Source organism: Lemur catta, chromosome 3 (assembly GCF_020740605.2).
Source record: "Lemur catta isolate mLemCat1 chromosome 3, mLemCat1.pri, whole genome shotgun sequence".
Taxonomy (NCBI): domain Eukaryota; kingdom Metazoa; phylum Chordata; class Mammalia; order Primates; family Lemuridae; genus Lemur; species Lemur catta.
Window position 1 is genome coordinate 96,596,224 of NC_059130.1, and position 21,396 is coordinate 96,617,619.

General features: G+C 36.9%; 1 protein-coding gene across 10 annotated transcripts in view; it reads left to right on the forward strand.

The window, feature by feature from the left end:
- SCMH1 (Scm polycomb group protein homolog 1) overlaps window positions 1–21,396 on the forward strand; it is a 166,352-nt gene that overhangs the window by 117,954 nt on the left and 27,002 nt on the right. For all 10 annotated transcript variants that reach the window (XM_045548100.1, XM_045548095.1, XM_045548092.1 and 7 more), the window contains 2 exons: window positions 14,890–15,122; window positions 18,635–18,761. In XM_045548100.1, coding sequence (XP_045404056.1) covers window positions 14,890–15,122; window positions 18,635–18,761 — 360 coding nt within the window. The remainder of the gene's footprint in view (window positions 1–14,889; window positions 15,123–18,634; window positions 18,762–21,396) is intronic.

Sequence of the window (21,396 nt, forward strand, 5' to 3'; positions counted from 1 at the left end):
GTACTATCTGTATGCTAATGACTACCAGAATTGCATCTTGATCCTTGACTTTTCTGTGGAACTCCAGACTTATTTATTTGACTACCTACTTGTCATCTCTAGATATCTAAAAGTCATTTAGAACATAATATAGGCCGGGTGCGGTGGCTCATGCCTGTAATCCTAGCACTCTGGGAGGCCGAGGCAGGTGGATCGCTTGAGGTCAGGAGTTCAAGACCACACTCAGCAAGAGCAAGACCCCGTCTCTACTAAAAATAGAAAGAAATTATATGGCCAACTAAAATATATATATAGAAAAAATTAGCCGGGCATGGTGGTACATGCCTGTAGTCCCAGCTGCTGGGGAGGCTGAGGCAGTAGGATTGCTTAAGCCCAGGAGTTTGAGGTTGCTGCGAGCTAGGCTGATGCCACGGCACTCACTCTAGCCCGGGCAGCACAGCGAGACTCTGTCTCAAAAAAAAAAAAAAAAAAGAACATAAGATAGCCAAAACATAGTCTTCATTCCTAATCTGCCTTCTCCCAACCCAAAGCTATATTTCCTTTAGTTTTCCCTATCTCAGTAAATGACCAAAAACCTAAAATTCATCCTGAATTGTTCTTTCCCTTCCCTTGCTCCATCTAGGTTAGCAGTGCTGTCAGCTTTGCTTACAAAATGTACCTTGTGTTTATCTACTTCTTTGTACCCTCACAGCTATCACTTTAATCTCAGCTACCATCATCTCTTGCATGGACTTCTACAGTCAGCCTCCTAACTGATGTCTCTGCTTCCATTCTGGCCTTTGTGTTATCCATTCTTCATTCACAGGGTATCCAGGGTGATCTGAAAAAGTAAGTTAGATAATGTTCTTATCATAACACAGAAGGCCTTACATGATCTGACCACATCTATTTTTCTGACTTCATTTTCTACCATTATTTCCTTTATTTACCCAGCTACAATCTGGCTTCTTTTTGTTTCTTAAACAAATCAAGCTTATTATTTCCTTAAGGCCATTGAACCTGCTGACTCCTCTGCCTGGAGCACTCTGTCCTAGATCCTCACATGCCTGATTCCTTCTTGTCATGCCAGGCAGTCTCAGCTCAGCAGAAACTTTGTACACCACTGAAAATTAATATTAAACTCTAGTTTATGGAATAGGATCCGCCACATAATATATTCTTAATACACAATGTTTGTTGGATAAATGAGTAAATGAATGAATCTCGAGTTGGTAAGAGGAAAGCTGTATGGTATGATAGAAAGAGCAAAGACTTGGAGTAAGACATTCTAGATTCAAATTCCAGCCCTGCCTCTTTATTTATGTGACCTTGGCCAAATTACTCAAGTTTCAGTTTCCTCATCTGTTAAATAGAAATAATATATCCCTCTTAGGCACAACTTAAAAGGCCATTGTCTTAACTGCTAATACATACTGCTTCCTCTGCACCCTAGTTAATTTTATTGGCAATGTTCATGATGCCGTTGCACGTAGTATGACACTACTTTCATAGTAAGTGCTCAATAAATGTTAGTTCTTTTTAAGCAAAATTAACTCCATCATTGGGGGCTCTATTTGCATACTATTTCCTCCCTCCATTCTTGGTCTTATCAGTTTATGTCTGCCGTTTAGTGGCATTATTGGTCACTATTGTGGCCAAGGGAGTAAGAATTAGATACATACATAAATGTACAGATCAGCAGAAATTTGTCAAGGATGGGAGACCAGTTCTACAATCTTTATGTGCTGCTATCTTGCCTTAAGTGTGCTTCTGCCTTTACAGCAGCATGTAAAGGTGAGTTATGTTATGGTGAGTTGTATAATTATTTCATTATATATGACAATGTAATAATAATAGAAATAAAATGCACAATAAATGTTGTGTTCTATTATAAATGCTTGAATCATCCCAAAACCATCCCCCCAGCTCCTCAGTCCCTGGAAAGATTGGCTTCCATTAAAATGGTCCCTGGTACCAAAAAGGTTGGGGACCATTGCTTTACAATGAACCTCACTATTATCCTTTCCGTATGTAGGAGCATAGTACTCACCTTGTGTATCCTGGCAGAGACTTTGTGTATTAGAGCTAGGAGATTCCTTAAATGTCATGTGGACTCTTCTCAAGCTAGCTAAGCTTTCTAACCTCTCTTGCTTCTCCTTCTTATGGACTTAAGCCACACAGCACTACACACATGTTCTGTTATACCACACTTTCTACAATCCATGCCTCTCTATATGCAGGGTCTCCTCTGTCTAGAGTGCCCTTATTCACTTTCTACCCTTTGCCTTTTCCTAATGCAAAATTTATTCATTCTTGAAAGATTAGTTAAAATGTCACTTACACTGAAATCTTGCCTGATAAGTCTCACTGGCCTGACTCCCTTGTCCCTTCCCATTTCCTTGCAGAATTAGTAATTTCCTCCTCTGTGTTCTTATAACCCTATGTATGTACACATTTTGGCATTATACCCACTGAATCTTTTTTAAAACTTTTTATTTTGACATAATGTCAGCTTTACAGAAAAGTTGCAACTGTATTATAAAGAATTCCTCCACACCTTTCACCAAGATTCCCCAAATAATAAAATTTTACCACATTTGCATTATTAGTCTCTCTCAGTATATAATACATATTTTTTTCTGAACCATTTGACAAGAACCTGTACATGTAGTATCCCTTTACTATTAAAGACTTAAGTGTGTATTTTCTAAAAACAAGGCCATTCTCTTACATAGGCATAGTAGTATTTTCAAAATCAGAAAATGGATACAATATTAAGAGCTAATTTATAGACCTTCTGCAGTTATTAATAAAACCGGAAAATTAATATTGTTACAGTATCACTGGCTAAATCTATGAACTTTATTCATATTTTCCCACTTGACCCAATAATGTCTTTTAGGAAAAGAAAATTCTGCATCACAAGTTGTACCTAATTGTCATGTCTCTTTCTTTTGTTTTGGTTCAGTTTGGTTTGGTTTTTTTCCCAGGCTAGAGTGCAGTGGCATCATCATAGCTTACTGCAACCTCAAACTCCTTGGCTTGAGCAATCCTCCTGCCTCAGCCTCTCAAGTAGCTGGGACTACAGGTGCATGCCACCATGCCCAGCTAATTTTTCTATTTTTTGTGGAGATGGGGCCTCACTCTTGCTCAGACTGATCTCAAACTTCTGGCCTCAAGCAATACTCCTGCTTCAGCCTCCCAAAGTGCTAGGATTACAGGTGTGAGCCACCTGGCCAATTGTCATGTCTGTTTAGTCTCCTTTAATCTGAAACAGTTTTTCTGTCCTTCTTCCTTGTCTTTCATGACTTTAATAAATTTTTATAAATATTTGTCTAGTTACTTTATAGATTGGCTCTCAACCTGGGTTTTTCTGGTATTACCTCATGATTAGATTTTATTTATACGAGTTATGATGTTCTTCTCAAAGGATCATATTTGGAAGTATATGATATATATTTGTCCCTTTACTACAGGTTAACTTTAATTACTTGGTTCGGGCTGTGTCTATTAAGTTTCTTCACTGTAAAGTCACTATTTTTTCTTTGTAATTAATTAGCTTGTGGAGAAATACTTTGAGACTATAAATGTCCTATTTCCCATCAAACTTCCATCCAGTAGTTTGAGCATCTATTGATGAGTCTAGCCTGAATCAATTATTGCCAAATTATTTCCTAATTAATGTCATTTCTTACACATTCATTAGTAGGGATTCTACTGTAAGCAAGAGCTTTGCCTTCTTCCCTATTTATAGTTACACAAGTGTAGACTCATGGATTCTTATCTTTAATGAGTTATAATTTGTTACTATTATTATTTTGATGCTCAAATTGTCCCACATTTGGCCAATGGAAGCTTCTTGGAGTTGGCTCCTATGTCCTTTTGATATGACCCCGTCATTCTTTGAGCATCCCATTACTTTCTGACCAAGGCGTTCCAGGCTTATCTTCTACCTTCCCAAACCCGATACATACCCACACTATTATGATTGATTGTGCAGAGGTCTACCCCTAACCTTTTCTCAAGACTGTACTCCTCTAGGGCAAGAATCACATTGGGTTTTTTTCACCTTAGATACTTAGCAAACCTCAATACTTAGCATTTACTTAACCTTCAGTTGATGTGGTCAAATTAATTAACACATAAATTGCCACTTCCTGGCCTTCTGCCAGACTGGAGATTTCTTCCCTCCTCCTAGGCTATATGACAGTGTGTGTGGCAAAGACTCCAAAGACTAGAATCATGCCTGGCTCTGCCACTTTCATTTCTCTGAGTCTTGCTTTCCTCATTTGTCACAGGAGATGATAAAGGTCAGCCTTCATAAGATTGTCCTGAAATCCAAATGAAACCACAGATGTACAAGAATTTTGTCAAAGTATTATTGTTGATTAAGGGTCTAATTCTGTCAACCGGAGTAGTATCAAAATGTATTGACGATATTCTTATCTTTCATCTTTGTCTGAAGTAGGACAGTCATTAAATTATTTAATTATTTGTATTTCAAAAAATAAGAAAAGATTGTATTTTAATGACAAAGTCAAGGTCACATCATAAGAGACAGAACTAGAATTAGATCCCTGGTCCCCTGACATCACCCCAATTTTTTTTCAACTAGGATAATTAAGTTAGAATAGGGCAGGGTAGAGCTTCCTGATAGGAAGAACTTCCAAATCTGCCAGTCCCTCAGGGTTGCTTAAGAAAATCCATTTATTAAGAAGCTCTTAAATTAGCATGAGACCTAATCTCAGAGCTAGCTACTCACACATGACCTGCATAACCTGATTTTTCAGAACTGTTCCATAATAATTCGTTGGTTTCTTCTGTCCAGATATTTCAGGCCAGAGAGGGCAACTTCTTTGCCAGTTGGCATCATGAACTTTTATGTCTAGCCTTAAGGAACAAGAGAAGAAGAAAAACTATTTTCTGACTGTTAGAAGAGCCAAGTAAAGCCCTGTTTTGTTCTGCCCTTATGTCAGTTTCCTGTTTTATTCTGTAAACATGTACCTGTATGCCATCTAAGAACTCAACACCGCGTTGTGTGATAGCAGGAATTCCAAAGTGAATCAGTTATTAATACCCACCTACTCAGCTTAGATCTGTGATCTATTACTAGAGAAATATGGGACAGTCTTGGGGTTTATGATAATCAATTTAAAGTGAGATTATTTAGTGGCTTAGGCTTAGGTGTGGAATAGGTACAGAGTTGAATTTAATATGGGTTGGGAGTTTTTCTAGGTTAGTGTATTGGAAAAAGAGGTCAAGGAAGTTATTATAATAGTACATCAATGGTTCTCAAACCTTTTGGTCTCAGGAAACTGTTACATATTTAAAGACCTCAAAGAGCTTGTGTTTACATGGGTTAAATCTCTCTATATCATCATATTAGAAATTAAAACTTAGAACTTTTTGAAACAGGAATATACAAGCACACATTCCACAGAAATAACCCAAGTGTTCACTAACAGATGAATGGATTAAGACAATGTGATATATACATACAAGGGAATATTTTTCAGCCTCAAAAAAGAAGGAAAGGACAGGCACAGTGGCTCACATCTGTAATCCTAGCACTCTGAGAGGCCGAGGTGGGAGGATTGCTGAGGTCAGGAGTTCAGGACCAGCCTGAGCAAGAGCAAGACCCCATCTCTACAAAAAATAGAAAAAAAAATTAGCCAGACATGATGGTGCACACCTATAGTCCCAGCTACTCAGGAGGCTGAGGCTGGAGGATCACTTGAGCGCAGGAATTTGAGGTTGCAGTGAGCTATGATGCCACTGCACTGTAGCCGGGGCCACAGAGCAAGACCCTGTCTCAAAAAAAAAGGAGGAAATCCTGCCATTTGTGACAACATGGATGAACCTGGAAGACATTATGCTAAATGAAAAAAGCCAGTCACAGAGGAACACATACTATGATTCCACTTATATGAGTTATCTAAATTAGTCAAACTCATAAAACTAGAGAATAGAATGGTGGTTTCCAGGGGCTGGGAGGAGGGGGAAATGAGAAGTTGTTGTCTAATAGGTATAAAGTTTCAGTTCAAGATGAGTAAGTTCTAGAGATTTGCTGTGCAACATAGTACCTATAGCTAACAGTAAGATAGTGTGTACTTAAAATTTTGTCAAGAGTGTAGATCTCATGTTAAGTGTTCTTAACCACACACAAAAAAATCTCACAATGGGAAATAAGGGAACTTTTGGAGGTGATGGATATGTTTATCACCTTGATTGTGGTATCATAGTTATATGCATATGTCCAAACTCATCAGATTATGTACGTTAAACACGTGCATATTTATATACCAAAAAAGTATACAGAAAACTTATTTTGTAAAAAAAAAATTTGTAATGAATAAATATATTTCAAATAAAAAAAGAATATAAAAACATACATTCCATTATTTGTCAGAGTGATGACATCACATGTAGCCTCTGGAAAACTCCACTGTGAGGAGAATGAATGTGAAAAAGGCAAATAATGTTTTAGCATCATTACGAATATAGTTTTGCCCTTATAGACCCCCGGAAGGATTTTGAGGACCCATTTGGCTCCTTAGACCATACTCTAAGAACTGCTAACTGTACAAAATTTTTAAAATCCATTTTATTAATAGTGGACATTTGGGTCATTTCAAGTTTTCAGTTATTACAAATAAGATTGCTATGAGCATTCTTTTACACGTATTCTGGTATACATGTGTAAGAATTTCTTTGAAGTTTATACCTAAGATTGAAATTATTGAATCATAGGGTATATACATCTTCAGATTTATTAGATAATGCATGCATTGCCCCACCAGGGAGTTTTTCTGAACTCAAATAAACATTCAGACTCAATAGGCCACAGTGGACATCAAATATTACCTAATAGTCAGTATTTAAATTTTGTGAATTTTTCTAATATCCTTTTCAAAGATTTTTTTTTAATTCAGGCTTCAATACAGGATCATACATTGCATTAGTTGTCCCACTTCAGTCTTCTGAATCTGAACTAGTTCCTCTGTCTTTTTATGTTCCATGATATCGACATTTTTGAGGAGTACCAGGTCAGTTGTTTTGTTGAATATGCCTCAATTTTGGTTTGTCTGATTCAGAATACTGATTTTTGGCAGAGATACTACATAGGTAATATGGTATCCTCAGTATATCACATCAGGAGACACATGATGTCAGTGTGTCCCATTTGGGGTAATGTTGAGATGCTGCCTTTCCTGCTTTCTTAAAACCCTTTTTTAACTTGGCTTCTGGGACATCACTCTTCTAATTTTCTTCTGGCTTTATGGGCCACTCTTTAGTCTCCTTTGCTGCATCCTCTTCTATTCTCCAACTTCTAAATGCTAGGATGACTCAGGAACAATCTTTTTTCTCCTTTCTTGACTGTGTACTCACACTTTATGAGATCTGACCTAGTCTTATGGCTTTACATAACAGTTATATACTGATAATTCTCAAATGTGTATCTTCAGTCCCAGCCTTTCCCTTGAATTCCAGACTCATATATACAACTCCCTAATTAACATCTCCATATTTTGATTTGTAGTAGCTATCTTATAAAAAAACCATATTTTAAAACTGAACTCTCTGCAGGGCACGGTGGCTCACACCTGTAATCTTAGTACTTTGGGAAGCCAAGGCAGGATTTCTTGAGGCCAGAAGTTCAACATAGTGAGACCCTATCTCCACAAAAAATAGAAAAATTAACTGGGCATGGTGGCACATACCTGTAGTCACAGCTACTAGGAGGCTGAAGCAGGAGGATCTCTTGAGCCTGGGAGTTTGAGATTGTAGTGAGCTATGATGATGCCACTGTACTCTAGCCTGGGTACCAGAGAGAGACCCTGTCTCAAAAAACCAAAACTGAACTCTTGATTCCCTTGCTCAATATTTTCCATCCCAGTAAATGGCATATATAGATTAGTTTTTCTGTTTTCAAACCTTATATAAAGAGAATTATAAAATATACACTCTGGCTTCTTTTGTCTAGCATTATTTTTGTGAGATTCATCTGTGTTACTGCATATGACAATAGTTGTTCTTTTTCATTTCTTTGTGGTATTCCCATTTATGAATATATCATATTTTAAAATCTTCTGTTGGATATTTAGGTTTTTTCCAGTTTTGCCTCTTGTGAAAATGCTACAGAGTTTTATGCTTATTGGCCATTTATGTATTCATTTTTGTGAAGTGCCTCCTTAAGACTTACCATTTTTAAAATTAGGTTATCAGTCTTCTTATTACTGATTTTTAGTCATTCTTTATATATTCTACATAATATTTTTCTGACATGTGTTTTGCATATCTTTTCCTATTTGCTGGATTTTTTTCATGTTGTCTTTTGATGAACAGAAATTTTTTCTTTTAATGAGGTCATATATGTCAATCTTTTATAATTAATGCTTTTCATGTCCTGTTTAATATATCTTTGCTAACCCCCATAATTTTAAAGATATTCTTTTCTGTGTTCTTCTAGAAGTTTGATGGTTTAGTTTTCACATTAATTTTTGTACCTGGTGTGAAGTAGTGTTTAAGTCTAATTATTTTTCCGTATGGATATCTGTTTAACTCACTACAGTTTCATTGAAAAGACCATGTTTTCCCTCCACATAATTGCAGGGGCACCTTTATCATAAATCGAATGACTGTGTTTGTGTACACTGATTTCTGAAAACTCTATTTTGCTCCATTGATTCATTTGTCTACCTTTGTATCAATAGCATATATCTTAATTACTATGACCTTATAATAAATCTTGCTCTCTGATGACATAAGTGCTCCAGTTTTGCTGTTATTCATCAAGATTGACTTGTCTACTCTAGGTCCTTTGCATGTCCTGATAAAATTTAGAATTAACTCATCAGCTTGCACACACACTCAAATTTTTTGTAAAAGCTGTTGGAATTTTGATTGGAATTACATTGACTCTAAATCAATTTGATGAGAGTTGACAGCCTAACAACTATTGAGTTTTTCAATCCATGGATGTAATATATCCATTCATGGCCACATGGTATTATCTAGGTCTTCTTTAATTTCTCTCAGCAATGTTTTACAATTTTTAATGTAGATGTTTTGTACATATTTCACTGAATATTTGATGTTATTTGATTTTGTGGATTTTTAAATCATTTTCTAATTGTTACTATATATAGAAATACATTCAATTTTTGTATATTTGATTTGTATCTAGTGATCCTTACTAATTCATTTTTTGATGTTAATAGATTTTATAGGTTTGGAGGGGGGAGTATTTATGTAAACAATCATGTCATGTGCAAATAATCCTTCTTCCCTTACAATCTATGTTTATAGCGTTTATTTCTTTTTCTTCCCTTATTGCATTGGCCATGTTGAATAGAAGTGGTAATAGTGGATATTTTTGTTTTGTTACATAATTTAGTATGAACGTGTTCAATATTTCACCATTAAGTATGCTGTGGGCTATAGGTTTTTTATAGATGCCCTTTTCTAGATTAAGGAAATTCTCTTCTATTCCTAGTTTGCTGATAATTTTTATTATGAATGGTTGCTGAATTTTGTCAAATGTTTTTTCTGTATCTATTGAGAAAGTATATGGATTTTTTTTTTTTTTTTTGTTTGAGACAGAGTCTTGCTCTGTTGCCCGGGCTAGAGCGAGTGCCGTGGCGTCAGCCTAGCTCACAGCAACCTCAAACTCCTGGGCTTAAGCGATCCTACTGCCTCAGCCTCCCTAGTAGCTGGGACTACAGGCACATGCCACCATGCCCGGCTAATTTTTTCTATATAGATTTTTAGTTGGCCAGATAATTTCTTTCTATTTTTAGTAGAAACGGAGTCTCGCTCTTGCTCAGGCTGGTCTCGAACTCCTGACCTCGAGCGATCCACCCGCCTTGGCCTCCCAGAGTGCTAGGATTACAGGCGTGAGCCACCGCGCCGGGCCAAGAAGGTATATGGATTTTTTTTCCTTTATTAATGTATATGTCTAGCTGATTATATTTCCTATTGTTTAACTACCTTTGTATTTCTGGATAAACCCCACTTGGTTATGATATATTATCCCTTGTATATATAGCCTGATTTGATTTCTTAATATTTTGTTAAGGATTTTGCATCTGTATTCATGAAGAATATTAGTCTATAGCTTTCTTTATTAGTAGTATCTTTGTCATGTTTTGGTGTGACTGTTATACTGGCCTCATAAAATGAGATGGGCAGTGTTCCCTCTTCTATTTTTCAAAAGAAATTTTGTCAGATTTGTTATTTCTTTAAATTTTTGTTAGAATTCACCAGTGAAGCCATCTAGGCCTGGAATTTGCTTTGCAGAAAGATTTTTAATTCCAAGTTCAATTTCTTTATTATGTTTAGAGATGTTCATATTCTGTTTTTTCTTATGTCAATTTTAATAAGTTGTGTTTTTTCAAGGAAGTTGCTCATTTTATCTAAATTTTCATATTTATTGGCATAAAGTTATTCATACTTTCCTGTTATTTTCTTAGTGTCTGAGGATCTAAGATGAAATCTTCTCTGTGTATTCTACATTTATTGAGTATAGTGTTCTGTATTTGTCAAGTTGGTTGGTTAATTGGTTATTTATGTTATTAGTTTTCTTTTGTTAAGTGTTTATGGATTATATATTTTTCCACTTGTTTGCTTTTATCTTCCTATGTTTTTATATTTCAAGTGTTCTTACAGTTCAAAGCCCTCTTATAAACAAATATAATTAGGTTCTGGGGTTTATTTTGGTCTAGTATGTTCAATTTTCCCTATTAATTGTTATACATAATCCACTGATATTTAATGTAATTATTTATTTGGGTTTAATTCTACCATTTTGCATTTTGCTTTTTTATTTTCTATTTGTCAAAGTTCTTCCTTATTTCTTCATTTCTCCTTTCTTGCCTTTTTTTAGATTAATCAAGCAAGTTTTATTATTCTACTTTTCTCCCATGAGTATTTTAGTGACACATTCTTATATAATTCTTTAATTTGTTGCCGTATGCAAATATGAATTCTGGACTTACTAAAATCTACCTTAAATAAGGACTCTAACCACTCCCCAAATAGTGCAAAGTTCTTACCAAATTTCAGCTCCATTTACTCCCCATTTCCATTCTCTGTGCTATTACTGTCACATAGTTTATTAATATATATGTTATAAAATCTGCAAGTTGTTTTTATTATTTTAAATAATTAATATTCTGTTATATCTGCTCACATATTTGCCCCTTCTTATTCATATTTACCCTCTGCATTCCTTCCTGCAGTTCTTTGTAGATGTCTTGTACGTATTTCACTAAATATTTGTTTTGCACATACTTCATTGGAATTCTTTTGGCCTGAAGAACTTTATTTCCTATAGTTAGGTCTGCTGGTGACAAACCTTAGGTTGGTTTTAGTTTGTGTGTTTGTTTGTTTATTTGTTTTTTCGAGATAGCATCTTACTCTCTTGCCTGGACTAGAGTGCAGTGGCATCATCATAGCTTATTGCAACCTCAAACTTCAGGGCTCAAGAGATCCTCCTACCTCAACCTCACAAGTAGCTGGGACTACAGACGTGCACCACCACATCCAGCTAATTTTTCTATTTTTTATAGAGAGGGGGTCTGGCTATCTTGCTCAGGCTGGTCTCGAACTCCTGGCCTGAAGCGATCCTCCTGCCTCAGCCTCCCAAAGTAGTAGGATTACAGGCTTGAGCTACCATTACCTGGCCAGACCTTAGCTTTGATTATCTGAAAATGTCATTATTTTACCATCATTTCTGAAGGGTATTTTCACATTGCCAGTTTATTTCTTTTAGTCCTTTAAGGATGCCATACTATTGCTTCAGACTTTTGTAGTTTTATTAAAAACTATTAATAGAAAAAGCCTGAAGTCATCAGTCTTACAGTTGCTCCTTTTAAGGGTAATGCTTCTTTTTTCTCAGATTGCTGTTAAAAATTTATCTTTGTCTTCCTCTCTGTCTTTCATTTATATTTCATCTATCTTTTATTTTCAGTAGTTTTACAATGATGTGTCTTGGTATAGTTTTCTTTGTATTTTCACTGTTTATGAATTACTGAGTTCCTTGGATGTCTTTTATTAGTCTTAGGAACATCTCATCCATTGTCTTTTCAAATATTGTTTTTTCCTCATTCTTTCTGTCCTCTCCCTCTGGGATTGCAGCCATTCATATTTTAGATCTATTGATTATGTCCACTTGCCTCTAATGCTCTAATCTGTTTTTCCATATTTTCTCACTGTACTTTACTTTAAATGTTTTCTATTGACTTTTCATCAAGTTTGATAATTCTTTCTGTTGGATCTTGTCTGTCTTTAAACCCATTCAATGAATTTTTAACTTCCTAATAGTTTTTTTTTAGTTCTATGGTGTCTATTTAATTTTTTATATAGCTTCTAGCTTTCTTTGGGTATTATTTATCTTTTCTTACATTTTGTTCTTCTTATCTCCCATTTTCTTTAACATATTAATTATGTTTTTTAATCTACGTGTTTCATTATTTGGACAGTATATGGGTCTCCTATTGCCTGTATTTTCTCTTGATTACTGATCACACTATTTTGCCTCTTTTTTTGTCTAATAATTTTTTATTGTATGTTGGATATTTTATGTAAAAGAACTGTTGATGCTTCAGCTGATATTTTCTATCAGAAAGAATTCTTCCTTTCCTATGGCAAGCTAATAGGATAAGGGCCTGATCACCTCAGTCTAATCATGGATTGAGCTAGACCAGGTCTGGATTATACCTATGGTTTATCCCTGTTTCTTAGACATGGGCCCTCTTAGGCTCTTGATTAAGACCCTACCTCTGTCTCCTCAGCCCTGAAACACTACAGGAGATTGTTCTACCCTTGAGAGATTGGGGGCTAGGAGATTGGTATCTCCTACCCCTCATAGTTTCAAAATATGGCATATATATGTTGAAGAGCACATCAGCTATGTGTTTGAAGTATGCTACCTCCTTCTAGTGGAACCTTGTCTCCTAAAACTCCAAGATGATGGGAGATTTCATTCTGTCTTTTAGAAGCTCTCAAACTAACTTCAAAACTCCAGTGTGCAAGCCTACAATTCAGCAAATGTCTCCTAGGGAAAACTGTCACATGCATGGGACTCCTCAGTTTCCCATGTGTCCCAGCAGCCTCTCTGATTTCTCTTTCTCCCAGTAGTGCTCCTCTCCACAGGCCAAGCCTGATCCTCGGTTCAGGCCAAAATTGGCAAATGCTCTCAGGAAAGGAAAGTGTCAGCTACCTCAGAAGGCCCCCTGCTCTGGAATTCCGGTTCATGGTTCATCTAATCCTCATGACAGCTCTGCAGTGTCTTTTAAAATAATTTATCTGACTTTTTCTAGTTGTTGCATCATTAACATTGCACTGCCACAACCTATCACATCCCACCTGGAAGCCTAAAAAGCATTATCTTCTACCTGCCCACTATAATAATTTATTAGCTGTCTTCCTAATCTGACTCTTGCCCCTCTCACAAAGCAGTCAGAGTGGTCCTTTTAAGTACATCTTGTCATTCCCTTGCTCAAAACCCTCCAGCGGCTTCTCCTTTATACTTAGAATAAGTTCAATTCATTTTCAAAGCCTACGAAGTCCTACACAATTTTATTAATACTGCTACTCCCTCTCTAACCTAATTTCCCTCCACTCTCCCCTTTGCTTACTCAATTCCAGATATACTGACCTTTCCATTTCTCAAACACACTAACATGCTCCCATCTCAGAATCTTTGTACTTGTTCTGTCCTCAACTTGGAAGGCTCTTCCCTCAGATCTTCATAAGGCTTTTGCCTTTACCTCTTTGGGGAGCTCTGTGTAAATGTCATATCCTCAAAAAGGACTTCCCCTACAATTCTGTCTCCTTACCCTGTATTAGTTTTAATCATAGCACTTACCACTACCTGACACTATGTTACATATTTGTTTATTTTTTGTCTGTGCCACTAGGAGGTAAGCTCCTTGAGAATAGGACTTAGAACAATAATACATAACCTAGAGTAAGTGCTTGATAACTATTTATGGAGTGAATTAGCTATCCTTTACCTTGAAAAATTCTCAAAAATGAATGATTGGATTAAAATTGAGAAGTACTCTAGCATATTAATAGGTGCCTACAGAATACTTTGAGGGTAAGGGGAGGGCACTGACTTAGTTGGAGCATGGTCAGAGAATACCTCAATAAAGAGATGTTAAATGTTGAAAACTATGTATTGATATGTATCTGACCAAGAATAAAAGCTCAACATATGGGGCTACTGGAACATGGGGGTAGGTGATAGGAAATGACATCAGGCATAACTGGAGAGCAAGGCAGGGGCAAAGTCACAAAAGTCCTTAAATATCAGGATAAAGAATTTAGACTTTATATTAAAGGTAATTGGGAACAAAGGGTTTTAAGGTAAGGAGAGATGCTATCAGATACATATTTCTAGGTATTTTACTACTCCTCACTGCATGCTAAAACTTCATGTAGATCAATGTAGAAAATCCCTGACTTGGTTGTCAGGGCTCAGTTTCAAAACAGAAGTTCTTATCCCAACTCACTGTGTAACCTGGGGAAGACATCTTCTGAGCCTCAGACCTTCATTCTTAGCAGGGGAGGGTCATAGGCTTCTAAGAGCCATTCCAACTCTGAGCCTATGGTTCTGTTTATATGCTTCAGCTTTGACTTGGTCACAGTACTTCTCTAAGATACCTTGAGGAGAAAATTTAATATTTTTTTCTGCATCTGCCAGAAATAATTTAAAACATCCAATTCCAGTCAATGTAAATTCAATTTCCTTGTGAGATTTTCTAAACATTTAGGTCAGATGCCAGGAAACTAGCTTCTTGGAACAAAACTATCTAAGCAGAAGTGGCAAGTCCTTTTTTACTTTTTGGCTGGGATGAGAATGCAGGGGAGGAGAGGGTGATAGAATGAGTCTTTTTCTTGCAGTTGTTATTCCAAAGAATCCCTATCCTGCATCTGATGTGAACACCGAGAAGCCCAGCATCCACAGCAGCACCAAATCTGTCTTGGAACATCAACCAGCGCAGAGGGGACGTAAACCAGCAAAGAAGCGGGGCCGGACACCCAAGACCCTAATTCCCCATCCCATCTCTGCCCCACCCAAGTCAGCTGAACCTTTGAAATTCCCAAAGAAGAGGGGTCCCAAACCTGGCAGTAAGGTAGGTAAAAATATGGGTTTCCCAGAAAGGGATAAGGGGCTACGAAGGGGTAATTCACTCATATCCATCCATCTTGGAAAGGGGCATATCTGGCCCGCTTCATCTTGTGTATGCTTTTAAGAGGACTTTCCTAGATTGTCATTCCTACTTAGCTGCATACCTGGGAGTAGGTAATATTAGAGATAGGATGATGGGGATGGAAAATAAATCTTAACTTTGAAAGTTACTCCCATTCAAGCGGATTCTGGTCTAATGTAGATGGAAGTCTACATAGACCAGAATCTAGTCTAATGCAGATGGATTCTGGTCTAATGTAGGAAGCCCCTGCTCCTTGTTAACTTCCCCAGAGTGGATTCCTAGCATGTGAACAGAAAGAACAGATTAACTCCATAAATGTATTTTTTTACTACCTCTACCCCTTCTTAAAAAATAAATTGAAGACCTACTAAATGTCAGACCCTGTATTAGATGTCATTATATATATCCTGTATGATCTTCACAAAACCCTAGGAGATGAATAATGTTAACATTATTTTATAGTTTAGTAAATTGAGACTTAGATATATGAAATGATTTCCCTAAGGTCACAGAGCTAGTAATTGGCAAAGGCTGCAGTGATCCCCAGATCTTCCAGTTCCAAGATGACTGATGCCCTACTACATATTCACTCTTTCACATTTCCTGAGGGACATAAACACTCAGCTCTAGTATTGAGAAAGACTACTAAGTCAGCTTCACTGAGCACTGTTACTGAAAGTACTGCCGTTTAGTCCTGGCCAGTTTTTCATGGGCCTCTTCCCTAGGAAAAGCATTGATAGGAAAAGAAGGCTTCTCTGCAGCTTCTAAAGGTCCCCCCTTCAGCATTACCTCCTCACTCACTGCCAGAGGAATTTCTCTGGATCTCCTTCCTGAACAAAAATACCTGAGTTCCAGGGTGGAAAATCATACCCAGTTCTTCCTGGACATTCCACTCCAGTCTCATAAATTATTCCCTAGAATTGGTTGGTTGGTCTGTTTGTTTTGTTTGCTTATCAGCTCCTGCTAACCTCAGTCCATGTAGAATACAAGCTCCTCAAGGAGCTTTTTCTTCTCTTTTTCTCCTGCAGTGCCTTATATCTCAGTCTCTTGGGAAATGTTCAGAATATGCAAGATGGGTGAGTGGGCGGGTGGATGGATGAATGGATGATTTTAGTGATGATGTTACTAATCTCATTTGTCACTTATTTTTGGCTTTGAGTTCTCAATGTCACCTGCTGATCTTCCTGTGTAACACTTAGTGCTTCTTTTGAACTATTACCACTAAGCTCTCACTGGGTCCTGATTTGTTTTTGTCTCCATTACCCTCCCCTCTCATTCTTATATTGTAGAGGAGAGGCTGTAGACCCTAAGGATAACAAGGGCAGAGAAGCCATGCTTTAGATGATGTGAAGACATCTTGAGGACAGTCAGAAAAAGGAGAAAACTTATCTGGGGGGCTCCAAAGATAGAATCAGAACCATTAAGCAGAAACTCAAGCAGACAGGCTTTGCCTCAACATAAGAACAGTTAAATCTATCCCAAAATGAAAGCAGTAAGCTCCTATGACTTGCAGATATTTCATCACAAACTAGATGACTCTGGGGGAAGGATGTTTTCAGGGAGAGGGAATTGGAAGTATTGGATAGATGGTTGGATTAAATGGCCTTTAAGATCCTTCAAAATCCAAGAACTATGATCCTGTGATTGCCTCTGCTCTGCTTCTCAGGAAGTCTTGAACATAGTAGCAAAGTCCTCTTTCTTTCCAACCCACTTGAAAAAAATCATTCTCATCCTGCGTTTTATGACCTGGCATTTGACTCCTTAATTCCCCTTCTTGTTCTTTTGCCTATTCCGACAGGTATACATGCCTTCCACTTCACCAATGAGCATTATACTCCTTTTTGAAATAAAGTGGTCTGTGCCTAGAGCATAGAAGCCAGACAGACTTGAGTGCAGATCTCATTTCCATTTGTTAACCACCTGGATGACTTTGGGAAAGCTTCTGTAGGCTCTGAGACCTAGTTTTCTCACCTATAAAATGGAGATGAAGTAAAATATGAATAGATATAATACATGTTAAATCCACCTATCTCAAATAGTAATAATGCCTTCTATCTCTCTGTTTTCTTCTGCAATATTCAGGCACCTAACTCACCAGGCTTGTTCCTTCAGGGACCCCATGAAATCCTACCCCCACCTCATTGAAATTGAACTGGTATTTCCCTTCTTCCCTGACTCATTACTTACTTGGATTTTCACTTTTAGCAATATCAAAAAATATGAGCAGGTGTCCATGTTCAATGTGTGTTATGAATGCTTCATGAGAGTTTACATGACTGTTTTCACAGGCAAGGCCATCTTATGTATGCCTGCTGTTATCAGTGCTGTCGCTATAGGGAATATACTCCTAGAAGGTAGACAGGTTTGTACAGCTCCTAGCAGTGGACTCTACATGAAACACTTAGAAAAAAAGGAATTTTGGATCCCAGTGACAGTTATGTTTTCCTTGTATTCAGAAAGGCTTTTAGAAAACTTTTTCTAGAAAAAAACCTTCTGAGATCTTTCTCCCCCAGAAACTGCCCTGTACAGCATAGAGGAGATATCAGAGTTCTCTCAAATCATCTTTATTACTTCCCTGTTATTGGTTATCTACACTGTATATGCATCATAAAAAAACATGTATTAACACTTACATGCTAAGTACCATGCTAAGAATGAAACTCAGACCTTCAAGGAACTCTAGGCTAATAGGGACATTAGCATGTAAACATACAATGACAATACATTGACAAATGCAACGATACAAAATACAGAGTAGCATAAAAGAGACAATAATTAGAGGAAAGCTAGAAAAGCTTCCTAGATGAACAGAAATTTGTAAGATAAATAAAAGAAGAAAGGGTATTTTAGGCAGAAGGGATAGCTTATTATTATAAAGATGTGGACTAGATCAAACTGCAGGATTTTAAGAGAAGTAATGTAGTTAGAGATCTACTAGAGTGGGAGGTTTAAGGGAAGGAATGACAGGTAAGAAGCTGAAGTGGGAGGTAGGCAGAAGAAAGTCATTTGTAGAATTAAGAAAAGGGTCGTTTCCATTTTTAAAGACAGGGGAACAAAGTACGAAGTAATGTCAAGGTAGACTTAAACCACAGCATATTTTTTTCCACTTTGCTTTTGTCTGCCCAACTATTAATAATAAAGGATCTCGATCTTCGTATGATGATATTGAATCTAGTATAAAAGATAGTACATTAAGCTCTGGCTCTACAGAAGACCAGAATCTTGTACATAGGTTCGGAAAATGTTTACTAAGCATCTGCTACAGGTACATGTATAGTTTTAGGCCAGGTAGCTGTGTGGAAAACAAATATAAAACACAATTCCATTCATAAATATATTTTTGTTTCATGGGTGAATTTAGTGCTAAGAATAGAGGAATGAAAAGACAAGTTACCTATCGTGAGTAACAAACATTTCCCCATCCATTTTGACAGAGGAAACCTCGGACTTCGCTGAACCCACCACCCACCTCACCAACAACCAGCACCCCTGAACCAGATACCAGCACTGTACCCCAAGATGCTGCCACCATCCCCAGCTCAGCCATGCAGGCCCCCACAGGTGAGAGCAGATGGTGGGACTACCTGCAACAAGCCCCAGGCCCCAGTGTCTGCACTTTCTCTTGTCTTACACCAAATTAGCCCCCTGTCTGTTTGTAAACCTAGGTAGAATCTTTTAAAATCTCTTTATCTTTGACATTTGAAATAGTTTCAGAGAAACAAAGAAACTTAGATAAGTGTTCTGTGAACTCAGGGTTGGGGAACTGGAGCTGCGGAAGCACCAAGAGCTCCTTGGCCCAGTTTAGAATAATGCTCATCCTTCTTAGTGATTCATTCCTTCCAGCATTCCAATAAAGGTGTCACTGTTCAGATATATATGAAATGCCTCTGATCTTTTTTTAAACAATCACTGATGTTGGCAAACCTTGGTACAGTGAGAGGAAACTTGATTTTGGAGACCAACCAATGAGTGGTTGATTTAAAGCAAAATCTGGTGGTTGAAGTAGGGGGGTAATCACCCTGGATCTGGATTATGCATATCTGTTCCCATTTCATAAACTGTCTATGACAATAACTAAAAGAACTACCCCTTTAGAATAGACACACAACCTACCAAAGAGATAACTTTAAAGAACAATACTCATTTTTTATGTGTAAATTAAAATACGTGTGTGAAACCTTGCTCCATTACTGTGGAGACACTCTATCTTCTTCTGCGAAGTCTAAGCAATTGGAATCATCCCCATGGAAGTTAGGTAGTCTTTCTCTTAGAAGAAGTTTCATATGTCTCTGCCCAAATCCTAGAATATTAGAGCTTGAAGGGAAGGCCCAGCCATAGTTTCCTCTTCAAATAATCTTTAGAAGATTACAGAGCCTGCCTGTAGCATGTGTGTCCAGCTCAGGGTTCGATCACATGATTTTTCCAAATGTGTCATCTGTATCTAACTCCAGCCAGTTATTGGGTTGGCTTAGTCCAAGAGTATCATTAGATTGTCCCTGAGCTCCATGGATAAGGAAGTAAGGACAGATGAGCACCTTGGTGAAAATATTGATTATACATTTTCCAACTTCATGACATGCTCCCTAGATGCCTGTATACCTGCGTAGTTTACCCCACATCATTCTAGATACCACTTAGGTGCCTATTCTAGAAGACCCACAGGAGCAGGAGCTTCATAACTATGCCTTACTATGTCTTTTAAATGATGCAGACCATCGCTGCCAGCAGTCACTGGGCTGGTGTCCCTCCATTGGCCTGAATCTCATAGCTTAGGGAAAGTGGGAACTCACTCTGCAATATATTCCTGTCTCATGGTCAGACTATAACAGTCTCTACTGATCATTGTTTCACCATCTTTTATTGGCCCTTGATTCACTTTGTGTGATTTTGACATCACTCCCTTGTCTAAACTTCAGTTCTTCGTAGTCTTCACTATTTAAATGGAATTCTGTGAGCCACACTTGTATCCTTTATTATCTATCTTGCTTTTTTTAACTATATAACACTTTTTAAAAGATATTTTGATTTTATCAGAGTTATACATGTTCATAGTTTAAAAGAATGAAGGATCTACAAAACCTATTACAAAAATAAAACAAACAGACCCCTGTCAATTACCTCTCCCCAAAACCAATCACTTTCAGTTTAATTCTTTTATTTACCTGTATATCTAAATAACATGTTTATATTGCTATCTTTTTTAACTTTAGGCATTTTTCTACTGACTACCCACTTTAAAAGATAAGGATTTAACTCTTCTTAATTTCCTTGCCCCTTACCCACCCACATATACTTCACTACCCCAATTCTAAGATATTATAATTTTGAATAGATCAAAATTCAGTGTTTTTTATTGTGACTAGTTAAATGCTATTCTCAATTGAGCCATGTATACTCTGATTACTTTTCCTTTGTTGTACAACATTTTGTTTTCAGGGGAAATCTTGTTGGTTTCTTTGTTATATGTTTATTTTTTGTGTACTTCTTATTAATTCAACCTTTAACTCCTTTCCTACTGTATGTATCTCTCTTTATGTTCCAAGCACATTATATATTCTATCCATGTCATACACTAGAAGAAATCTCTCCTGGAGGCTTCTTAGTTTCTTTAGATTCTGTTCATCTCTCTTTGGTTAGATTCCCAATTTGCTTTTATTCATGTCTTTGTTTTCTCATGTAAATCTTTCTTAAATTTGCATCTTTTTTTGTGAAACCTATTTATTTTCTTTGAAGCTTCTCTTTATCCCCAGTATCCTGAAATTTCACTTTGGATAGTATTTTCACCTACTATTCTGGATACTTTCATTTTATTAAATTTTTAAAAAATTCTTTCATTAGTGATTTTCTCCCACTTACTTTTCTCTATTCATTCTTTCTGGCATAAGTGTTATTCAGATGTTGGACCTCTTGAACTTGTCATCTAATATTTATATCCTTCTTTATTCTTAACCCTATTCTTTTTGTCTTTTTGGTCAACTTTCTTCAAGCTTTCCTCATCTCTAGCTTCTAAACTTTGTATTGAGTTTTTCATTTCTGACATCTTACTTTTTAAATTATAGTTATTTAGTACTCCAGTGGCATTTTCCAAAGTGGTGATTCAGTCACGTACATGTAGGAAATGCATATACTCTACTTCCCCATGCTTGGAGATTTGCATCTGCTATCAAGAGTACTTTTTTGTTCTCTGAACTTTTTA